Raw genomic sequence first — 12403 nt, 5'->3', positions numbered from 1 at the left:
AGAATTACATTTTCAAAAGAATTGGCTGCTTACCTATAGTTTACACTATCTCTTTCAAAGTATCAATAGAAAGGATGAAAGTTGCCTTAAGTTTGGAAGCTGGACATTTGCCTTCCTCCTCCCACTTGTAAAACGTGTACATACTTTCCATTCTGCCTCCTCTTTCTACCTTCTAGTCTGTTTCCTATGAATGGAATAGAAGGAAGGCAAGCACTTGTCTGAATTGGAGAGCCTATGCTGCATGGCATAAGATTAGACTCTCCTTCACTTGGCTCTGTCACTCATCATCTGTGTCATGCTAGGGGATTTTCCTTTTTTAAAAAAATGTTTTATTTATTTTTGAGAGAGAGAGTATGAGTGGGAGAGGTGCAGAGAGAGAGAGGGGAACAGAGGATCCAAAGTGGGCTCCGTGCTGACAACACAGAACTCGATGTGGGGTTGAACTTACAAACCATGAGATCATGACTTTTAAGTTGAAGTCAGACGCTCAACCAACTAAGCCACCCAGGTGCCCCTGCTAGGGGGGTTTCTAACCTGAGTTGAAGGTCATATGTTCCTTCTATTATGCTAAGTGTAATACGGTCATCATAGCAGGACTGTAATGAGGCCTAGAATAAGGGCACATAGTAGTAGGAATGCCCAAGTTTTCTAGTTATAACTATAATAATTATTATTGGGGCATCTGGGTGGCTCAGTCAGTTAAGCATCCAACTTTGGCTCAGGTCATGATCTCACGGTTTGTGGGTTTGAGCTCTGTGTTGGGCTCTGTGCTGACAGCTCAGAGCCTGGAGCCTGCTTCAAATTCTGTGTTTCCCTCTCTGCTCTTCCCCCACTTATGCTCTGCCTCTCTCTCTCAAAAATAAAAAATAAGCATTAAAAAATTTAAAAAAATATTATTATGTAGCTTGGATTATAAAAATCTAGATTGAATTAGGAAAAGTTGAGGATTATCCTTTTTTCATATTGTGCTTTATCTTTATTCAAGAAGAGAAGTGATGAGTTCCAGTGTCACACTGGCTGTCATCAGGATTTGGAGGACAGTACAATACAAAGTTTAATTGACTCTAAAGCCCTTCCTGAACCTTCTCTTCCTCCTGTTCTTCTTACCTGCTTCGCATATACTCATACTCTCATGTTCCTCTTTGACTAACTTCAGTTCATATCCCCTTTGAGACCTGCTGTAGTAGTTCATTCTACAAATTTATCCCATCTCTATCTAAATTAGAATTCTCTTTTCCTGAATAGTATTATATAGCACTATACTACTGAGGTAAGAAATAATTAAGATAAAGAGTAAAGAGAAACTTTTTCCTCCTTTCTGTATGGGAGAGGTGTATTTTAAATGTGGACCTTGATAATTTATATAAATTACTAATTGGTATATAAGTTTTAGAAAGAAGATTGTCTTAGACTTTTAAAAATCTCTTCTGGATTCATTGTTCCCTTTCCTCTGTTTCAGTTGATTTATGTCTCTATTAAAAAAAAAAAAAACTTCCAGCCTATAATTATATTGGCAATTTTTGTCTGCTTTTCACATTATTTTCAAGGCTTTCTTCTTGGTTCAAATGGTGTGTTTCATAGAGCTTGATTTTTCTCCTATTCTCTAATTTGTTATAAAAATTCACTATGGTGGTTTAAATATTCATATTGCCTTGAACAAATTCCTCTTTCCTTGAATTCCAAAGTTGTTTTTTTTTTTTTGTTAAATACATAGTTCCTACTTTACCTGCCCAACTTTTACATTTATGAGTTATGATAATAGTTAGGTGCAGATCTTTTCTTACGACTAGAAATTTTAAAGTAAGCTGTGATCTTTTAAAATTAAAGGAGTAGGAGCTGTGAAGAGTAAAACAAATTCCAAAGCTCAGAATTTCAGACTTTCAACACTGTATTAGTAAAACTGCAGTTCTTCTTTTTCACAAAATTGTGCATTACTAAGATGAATAAGATTATGTCTTCCCAAAGAATATATCTTTTTCAACAGGTAATCCAGTGATATGGATTGGATACTATGGCTTAGTGTATAACCTGGTGAAAATGTCATGGGAACTTCGGGGAGATGATGAGCAGGATGGATTTAGAAACAAAATATTGCAAACATTACAGAAGACCAAGGATCATGAGAAAGACAGGCGAATCCATAATGCAGTAAATATAGCTCAGGTAAGATAAAACCCAGGGCAATAAATTGGTACCTCCATTATCAAGAAGTGTTTGTCCTTTCTCTCTAAGGAAAAGAGAATGTCCATATTCAGTGAGTGTCAGTGACTCACAGCTGGGAAAACCATTTTTAAAATTGAATACTGATCTAGGTTTAGTTAAAGATAAGAGTGTTGGTACTCTTCTGACTAAGAAGCTTGAAGAGAGGAGGTGATTTGGGGGAAGGAATAACTTCTGCCTCAGGTTTGTAACTGAGAATTTTAAGTATACTGACCATGCATTCCAGTTTGCCCAGGTTAGCCTGGTCTAGGCCTAATTTTCTAGCTTTCTAATAAGAAAGCAATGAATTAATTCACTCTCAAAAGTGTCTCAATTTGGATAAGTTATTTTTAGTTATCTTATTTGTAAGTTTTTCTTTCTAGCATTAGATAATATAAATTGAAAATCTGGATTCACTAACACTAGTCTTTTTCTTTGAAGTTAAAAATGTATTTTACAAGTTCTTGGTTTTTCTAGTTCTGTTTGAATGACTACATAATTTTTTTTCTTCACTTTCAAAGAAAATCATTATGAAATTAGCTATCCATTCTTCATGAAATGCAAATGTGATTTTCCAGTGATGCTTTATCCATATGGTATCCTATGATATTTTTAATCTCCTACCAGTTTTTTTCTTTTCTATGTCTTATTTTGAGCTAGGTTAATTTGTTTGTTATCCTAAAGTACACTTTTTTTTTTTTACCCTTTCATTGAAAGTTTCTGATTCTTTCTAGTGTTTACAGATGCAATTATCCTAACACCCTTAATATCCTGTTTTCTAATAATAATTAGGGATGTGAATTAATGTTAACAAGTAAGAAGAACAAATAATGAATTCACTCTGCCTAATCAATTGTCAAAGCATATGGGTGGGCCATCATTGCAACACAGAGTATCTACCCTCTAGATTCTTAGTAGAAAACAAAACCTTAAACTCCTTGCTTTTTAAACATAAATGTGATTTCGAGTAAGAATCTTTATGGAGGACTATCTAAAAATATGCATTCCTTTTCTCTAGATGTCTAATATATTTTTCACAGAGAAAGACAGTCAAGAGCTGTCCACTTGAACTACATTGTTTTGGATTCCGTGGGCTTGCTTTTATGCAACCATGCTTCAGTTTTATCCTTAGTTGTGGACAGAACATAGAAAAATTTTAAAATAATCACTACTGGATCTATTATAGTGATGACCACTATGTCATCGAGTATCCTCTTTGCTGAGATTTAAGAAATAAATCTTAGTTTCATGTGCTGTCTGAACTTTATTATTATTTTGGATAAGCTGCTCAATAGTTTTTAAAAAAATGAGAGTCAAATTTTGGCTAGTTTTGAAATAGAAATAGAGGACGACATGCATTCATCTCACCAAGTCTTATTATTTTGTCTTTGTTTTTTCATTTTACACGAATTTTCAGTTATTCATATTATTCTTTGGTTTTGTATCTATATTTATATGCCACTTCACATCTCAAATGGATTGCATACTGTAACCAAATACATAAGCCAACTCAAATTTGTCATTTCTATAATTAGAATTCTATTTAAATGCCTGCTTACAGGGCCATTCATTTGGTATAGGATAGTCTTCCTTGTTCAAAATTTTACTAAGTATCTATAGATAATTGCATTTGACATTCATAAGTCAGTTAATCGGACATAGCAAATATTTTTTGTTTGCTAGGTCCAAGGAAAGACCTTTCTTTACTCAAGCAGTCAGCTCTGAGAATAAAAGAATAGACAAAAGCATAACCACTAGATGTGCTAATTAGGTTTTAATGTTTAGTTAGAAGACTTCTAAGGGATACTTTCATTCATTTTAAATAGTAAATGTATGGAAAGGCAAGTTTTCTTCAGAGAAAAATCTAAATTAGAAATTTCTAAAGGCAGTTAAATTAATTTAGGTATAGTACATATTTAATATAAGAAATAAGTTTAATTTGCATTAGATAGATTAACTAAAAGATACAATTCACTCTAGATCTATATTATAAGTTAGGTAGAGATAGGGACATTTAGATTATTGGATAACAAAATATATGATTTATGGTTATAAGTGATAGAGTGCCTAGTCAGTGTCTTTGAAATATCACTTAATTTAGTTTGAATTCCTTTATTTAATAATAAGATACTACAAGTATATACACTAAGAAATTAGTATAAATTTTTTTACCAAATTCATTAAAAAATATGAAATAAATATGTACATATTAGATCCTAAATCTATTTTGCCATGCTGAATTCTATGGAAGACACAGGAAGTCCAAAAAATGACCTTTATACAATAATTTTTACTGTCAGAAGACAGAAGATTCAGAAGATGGAATATTATATGTATGGCTATTCCCATCAAAGTTCATGGTACACAAGGGAGTTCAGATGTTTGGTTTCTAACTTCCTTCTTATATTAATATGGAATACATTATTGTCATCTTTAAGTAGTACTTGAGCTGGAAACTTAAATGATGAGTTATGTTAAATGACTCAAGGGAGCAGCGTCAAAGAGTGAATCTCTTAGATAAGGAAATGTTGTGAGCCGAGCAGAAATAAGAGCACCATGTAAGAAAAAGCCATTGGTTTACTTGCCTCGTTGGAGAAAAAGTCTTGGATTGGGCAGTAGTAGGCACTATATTTGAAAGTTATGTTTGGGTTACCAAGCTAAAGTCTTAGAGACTTAGAAATGGTTTCATAAAAATAGGAATGCTAAGTAAAACAATGAGTTTTGGGAGAAAATTGTTCTAACGAACAATTTTAATAGGTGGGTAATTTATGTTGGGTAAAATCATGTATACAATTTTTTATATCTTTTTAAAATAATGAATTATTGCTTAGGACTTTTGGTATATTATTAGAGTAATTGTCCTCATTTTATTCAAGATTCCCTATATTCACATCCTTGGCATGATTCCTTCTATACTCAAATTCTTCGCTTGATCACATGACTTGATTTAGAAAATAAGATAATATCAATGTTATACAAATGGGAAATTTAAAAACACTTATGTATTGGGGCCTGCCCTCTCTTGTTCTCGTGGAACCCTGTAACTGCCATGTGAGCAAATCCAAGTTACCCAGATGGTAAATGAGAGACCGCATTGTGCAGAGACTAGTCATCCTAATTGATCCAGTGCCTCCTCCTGAGACTAGCCAGTTCTTAACTGACCAAACAGCTGACTACAGACACATGAATGAGTCCAGCTAAGACCAGAAGAACCATTCTGCTATCTCTACCTTCAATTGTTGACCTGTGGAACTAGGGGCTGAATAAATAGCTGTTAAACCTTAAAGTTTTGGGGTGAATTGTTTGCATAGTAAGAGGTTTCCGAGAATTACATAAATGAGACTTTAGTCTGCTAAATTGTTCAATGTAAATATTGCTTTTTTTCTTTCATATTTATCATTTTTAAAAGGCACTGATAATAGATTTGTTGAGCATGTACTGTGTGCCATGTGCTAAGCACTTTACATTCATTAATTATTTAATCCTCATACAAAACACATGATATTTGTATTTTCATGCTCTTGATTTTACAGATGAGGAAATTGAAACTTTAAATAAGGAATTTAAACTTTTTGAGAGGTGAAGTAATTTACCCATGGATACTGTGGGAAATTACATTGCTTGCTTTTTCTAATGTTGAAGACTCATTGCATTCCTGGAATAAAAACACTTAATGTAATAACCTTTTTAAAATTGTCATATTTGCTTTGATAATGTTTCGCTTAACATTTTGCATCCATGTTCAATGGGTACAACTGTTCTCTAATATTTTTTCCTTCAATGTTTTCTTATAAATTTTTGTATCAAAGTTATACTGGATTTATAGAATGAATTGGGAAGTGATTATCCTTTTTTCCTATTCTCTGGAAGGATTTTGTAATATGTCATCATTTCTTCCTTAAAATTCTGTAGTATTTACAATGGAGCCATTTCATCATGGATACTTACAGAAAGTTTCTAATTGCAGAATAATTTTTATAGTTATATACCTTCCTATACTTTAATTTTCCTTGCATTAGTTTTCTTTTCTTTTTTTTTTTTTAGGAATTTCATCTGCATTTTAAAAGATTTATCAAGGTTTTCACATTATCTTTCTATGATATCTTAAGGTCTTTAGGATCTGACATGGTATTATCTCCTTCATTCTTTACTCTTGTTATTTTTGCTTTTGTTTCTTTTTAAGCTGTCAGGCCAAGGGTCTAATCAACTTCTTTGTCTTTTAAAAAGCAGCTTTTGATTCTCTTGATACTGATATTCTGTATTATGTTTTCTCTAATTTTTAATATCTTAGATTTATATTTTCTTCTGATAACTTCCTTTCATTTAATGTGTTGCTCCTTTTCCAAAATTATTAAACCATATTTGTCACTGACTTGCAGCTTTTTTCAAATATATGATTTTAATACTATTAGTTTCTCTCTACATGTTAATTTAGATGTAACCTGAAAGTTGTGATAAATAATATTTTAATTATCATCCAATTCAAAAGAGTTTCTAATTTCTACTATTATTTCTGTTTTGAGCCACAGATTATTCAAGCTCATCACTTAATATTCACATATAGGGAGATTTTGCTATTACACTTAGGATTTTGATTTTTGTTGAATTCTATTGTGCCCAGTGACGATGCTCTTATTATTATATATTGTATTATTTCATCCTACCCCTTCATTTGTCTGGTGGTTACACCTTTTACTTGTTACCCAAGATGTGACAAAGTGAATCCTTGTGGTATTGAACTCTAATATAAAAAATTTAATATTTTTCTGGACCTTAAAACAGCCTTAAAATATTTTAACTCCATTTATTTCTCTTTACTTACATAATCTTCCTGTTGAACATTTTAGTTGTGTGTGTGTGGGGGGGGGGTGTTTGTGTGTGTATATGTGTAGGTTTATAGATATCCATATATTATTAATATGTTTTACAATCAGTATTCTTTAGACTTACCCACATATTTACATGTTTCTTTTCTTACTCTTCCTTCTTAAATTTGTGGCCTTCTCAATGGGATTATTTTTATTTTGCTCAAAGAAAATCCTTTTGTATTTTAATAATATCTCTTGTTGGCTAATTCTGTCAATTTTTATTTACTTAAAAAGGTTTTTATTCAATTTAATTTTGAAGGATAGTTTTATTGGCCAAGAATTCTAGGTTGGTATTAGATATGACATAAAGTTAAGTGTCTAATCAATTGCTCTGTTTATTCTTCTCCCAGGCAGTGGTTTTCCTTGCATCAGTTTTATGACTTTGGTCATAAAAGTTTTTTTTTTTCAGTTTATTATTAGCTGGTATTTTTCTAATGTCAGATTGCATATTAACATGTCTATAGTAGGTTTCAAGAATAATGTCTAAACTAACTCCTTTAAATTCCCCACAAGTAATTATGACCAAGTAACAATTATGACCAAGTGAAAATGACAAAAGTGATTAGCATCTGTGCAGTTCTCAGTTTTTCTCTCCGTAGTCTCTGTGCTGTGTTCTCATGTTACTCCTGTGTGATCTTCTCTCCTAAATTCCACTACTGATATCCCTTCTCTTTATGCTTAATTTCTCTGAAGAAAATAATATTCATATTTATTTCAGATTTTAAAAGCTGCCTTCTGAAGGGAGTTAATCGTGATACTGTAAAATAAGTTAACTTCTCACATCTGAAGTCAAAAGCAAACGATTTTAAAATAGTGCACACATAGGGTCTATAAGTGTAATGTATTACAACAAATAGTTTGAATTTATTAATATTGTGCATTCTTGTCTGGAATAATCTCAATAGTTTCTATGTAACTTTGCAAGTGTGTTTAATTTTACAGTAGAAGATGAGCATGGTAAAATCAAGGTTTCCTTTTCTTTCTTTTTTGACACTGCATTGGGAAGACATTCACAGTCATAAAACTACAAAAGTTATTTATGACTAAACATTTTTAGTTTTCCTTAATAGCTTACTAATTCCCCAATTCCAGTGAACCACTTACATTATTAGCCTGTGACACCTTTTTTGGTAAAAAGTTCTATGGTATAAAATGGGCATAATCTTTCTTTTATATGTCATAAAAACTGTCAGTTTTTAGGTGCTCCCTCACTGCTCCATGTGGATAGAGAACATATAAGAAAAAGCTATGAGGGCTTGTGTCTCAGATGCTTCTTTTTAAAAATTTTTTTAAGATGTTTATTTATTTTTGAGAGAGAGAGACAGAGACATAGCACAAGCAGGGAGAGGGCAGAGAGAGAGAGGGAGACACAGAATCCGAAGCTGGCTCTAGGCTCGGAGCTGTCAGCACAGAGCCCAATGAGAGGCTTGAACCCACGAACGGTGAGATCATGACCTGAGCCCAAGTTGGACGCTTAACTGACTGAGTCACCCAGAGGCCCCTCAGATGCTTGTGTCTAAAATAAAATAGGTTTTCCACTCTTATTCAGTTAATGCAAATGACTATGTTTATAGCACAACCTTTGTTTATTCTTTCCTTCCTAACACCTTGCTGCCAGAACCTTCCCTCATGTAAGGTAATCATCATATTCCCTACACAGAGTGAAACACAGCCGTAATTATAAACTATCATACATTAGAGTCAGAAGGATTTATTTCAGAAGGATTGAATATACCTCAATGTTTATGGAATTAAGTAGAAATTTTCTCTTTTTATACTTTAAAAATAAATATGCAATTCATATGATAAACTATTGAAGTTAATGAATAAAATTTTGTACTTAATACCTCAATTTATCTGCATCACTGGTAAACCTATTACTAACGATATTATATGTACTCTCATGTCTTACATGTTTTTTTTGACCATAATAGCATTCTATCATCTAAAATTCTCGTTCTATCTGTTTGTGAAATCTGATCCTTAATGGAGGTTAGAGGAGAGGTGAAATATTTAATAGCATATTTGAAATGAGAAATAACCCTAAATAGATCCCTAAACATGAGCCCTTCATCTGACAAATTCAATATAAACCCAAATGTTGCCTGAGTATTTGGGATAGAAATAAAATACCGTCATATACTCACAGTGGCATAATAAACAAATGTTAATTGATGTGCTTTGTTTGAAATACTTCCAGGGAGACTTGCAATGAGCAAGACTCTTCTGTAGAGGCAATTCGGCAGCATATGTCGGCACATGTAGGAAAAGTCATCATGTATAAATGCTTTCTGCCATCTGGCATATGACCTAAAATATCAAAAAGAAATATGTACAGCTAAAATGAATATGTGACTTTATTCAGAGGACCTTTGACTCATCAGGTAACATACTTCATGGTTGACATTTTATGGTGAGGTCTTTGAACTAAAATTCATTTTTTCTTCTTAATGATATTCCCATACTCGTGATGTACTCTACAAAGCAGCAAACTAGAACTCCTAATAGAACTCCTCTCTCAGTACCTACCTCTCTCCTCCTCCACATATGGCTCTTCTTTTGACATAAATAGAAAGTCTGAGTGTGGAAAGGGAGATGTATTTTTGGAAGAGTACAGTCTCTTTAAATACTTATCAACAGAATTCTAATGTAACAGATACATTGTTTTAGGAGAACAAAAATATTTGTAGAACTTACAGTGAGCCAGGCACTGTGCTAAGTATCTTACATATATGAACTCATCTACACCTCATAACTCTCCCACCACTGCCATGATCCACCCAGATGGGAGTGCCTGAGTCTAAACGTGATTAAAATAAGTGGCTGATGGTGGATACATCTATGAGTGAACTTAATCCCAAGGCTCTGCTATTTCCACTCTGTTGTGTCCTCTTTCTCCAAAATTAAACATAAACAAGGCACTAACATTTAATGAAGAATTTTTTATATCCGACACTGTGCTAGAAAATGTATTCAATTTTTTGTGTTTAACCTTTATAATAACACTGTAAAGGGGAGTATTATCATCTTCCCATTTTAGAAATAAGGAAAACTTCTCAGAGATGTTAAACAGTTTGTGCAAGATCACACAACTAGAAAACGGATATTCCCATATTAGTCCTTTTCTTAATCTACTACATCAGTCTTTCTCAGACTTTGCCACATATAGGAGGAGGGCCTGACATTCTGTATTTATAACATGCTACCAGGTAATGACAGATAATGATGGTCCAAGGACTGCAATTTTAATAGTTCATAACTAGTAATAATAGTTACTCGTGCTGTCTTCCCTTGTGAGATTTTACAACTCCTGTAGGAAATAATCTTTTGTAACTACCAATGAGTCACTTCTATTTAAAATTTGAAATTTGAAGAAAAAAATTATCATTTTTTTCCTGCAAACAAGTTAAATATTTCCAGCTCTAGGATTACTTAAGGACAGGTGAAGATACAAAAGAGACAGACAGCAATAGACAGAGATAGGATTTGCTGTAAACTCTTTTGCAATGGCTAACATCCTATTTCTTTCTCTTTTATTCTCTTATGTCAAGCAGAATATAAGCTAGCTTACTTTTTGATGTGTTTACTACATTTCCCTAATTATTGATAGAAAATGAAGAACTCTGGAGAGACTGGCTTGCTTATTTATTTATTTATTTATTTATTTATTTATTTTGCTACCACATCACGATTCCTTAGAGAATTTCCCTTTTTGCTGATTTATCCATCTTCTTGAATGTTTTTTGTTGTTGTTTGTTTTGTTTTCTACCACCATTATACTCAATACAAAGACGAAATGGTGGGCATCTGCCCCTACACGTAGCTAGAACATGTGTGTGAAAGAAATACTCTCCAAGAACATCACCTTTCCAATTTTAATACTAGATTAGTAAAATTAACATAGATATTCCAAAATTGCCATTTGGTTCTTAGTAAAAAAATTCATTTCAACAATACAATAAAGAAAATCCTGAATTTTAAAGCCTACATGGACATTGCTAAAAAGTAGGGACATTTGATAAAAATGTATGTAATGTATAAATAATGTTAACAGATGGAATTTGAGGTAATGTTTATTGGTAGGCTAAGTTGTAGTATATTTGTGAGTTTGGAATCTATTGTAAGAAATGGCCATTAATATTTTGTGTTAGTTTACTTCCAAGAAGTATAGATATGTATTTATGCATAGTTGGCATTTAAGTCTCCAGATTACAGCATTAGAATAATGGCTTTAAGAGAAGGAAGACTCTTAAAAAGAGATAGCTATTGGGGCGCCTGGGTGGCTCAGTCGGTTGGGCATCCGACTTCGGCTCAGGTCATGATCTCGCGGTCCGTGAGTTCGAGTCCCGCGTCGGGCTCTGTGCTGACAGCTCAGAGCCTGGAGCCTGTTTCAGATTCTGTGTCTCCCTCTCTCTCTGCCCCTCCCCCGTTCATGCTCTGTCTCTCCCTGTCTCAAAAATAAATAAACGTTAAAAAAAATTTTTTTTAAATTAAAAAAAAAAAAAAAGAGATAGCTATGGTAGTAGAACCATGATTCTATTTTACAGATTTGCTAATGTGAAAGTGACAATATAACAAAATTGTTTTCAGCCTGGCAGAAATGGTATCAAATCCTCTCTGGGGTAAAGTGCAAAGGCTGAAACTTTAGTGCTGTGTCCTTGGGAATTCTTAAAAGAAACTGATACTTGAACTTCCCACTGCCTACTAAGTTAACCCTCACAAAACTCAGAGAGTAGTTACCATTAACTCCTTATCACAAATGAAAAACAAGTCAGAACTAAACTAAACACAGAGGCCTAGAGAGGTAACATTTCCCAACGTTTACATTCTTTAACAAGTGGAAAAGTCCTGCTTGACTTCAGATCTAACTGCGAAGCCCATATTATTTCCTGGTACTTCCTCTGGGAAAACAAACAAAATCTTTTAAAGATAAGGCAAATATACATTTGACTGATATTTGAGGCTATATTTCCATTGGTTGAATGCCTTGAACGTCAATGGGGGAGAGAAGTTTACCTGGGCTTTCAATCAGTGAACCATATGAGAGATGTGGACATGCCTTCATTTTGCTTCATGAAGGAACAGACATCTGATCTACAGGTTATCTGGTCTGGGAGGGAAGAAAGCAAGGAGTAGCCAAATGAGACATGATAAAAATAGCATCAACATTCTGTACTGCAGGGTAATGTTATGTCTGGAAACAATGTGTTTTACCAGAAATATACCAAAAACTATTTTTGTTCATTCGTTTACTCACACATTTATTCTTCCATCCCTCTCAGTAATGGAAGAGCTCATAGTAATATATTTATGCAATACTACATATTATTATTGAT

At 33.2% G+C, this 12403-nt stretch overlaps 1 protein-coding gene across 15 annotated transcripts in view; it reads left to right on the top strand.

Moving 5' to 3' along the window:
* TMEM232 (transmembrane protein 232) overlaps positions 1–12403 on the top strand; it is a 211659-nt gene that overhangs the window by 91138 nt on the left and 108118 nt on the right. For all 15 annotated transcript variants that reach the window (XM_042944992.1, XM_042944983.1, XM_042944955.1 and 12 more), the window contains one exon: positions 1985–2163. In XM_042944992.1, coding sequence (XP_042800926.1) covers positions 1985–2163 — 179 coding nt within the window. The remainder of the gene's footprint in view (positions 1–1984; positions 2164–12403) is intronic.

The sequence above is a fragment of the Panthera leo genome, chromosome A1, assembly GCF_018350215.1.
Source record: "Panthera leo isolate Ple1 chromosome A1, P.leo_Ple1_pat1.1, whole genome shotgun sequence".
In the NCBI taxonomy this organism is placed as follows: Eukaryota; Metazoa; Chordata; class Mammalia; order Carnivora; family Felidae; genus Panthera; species Panthera leo.
This window is presented reverse-complemented; position numbering and strand designations above follow the sequence as displayed.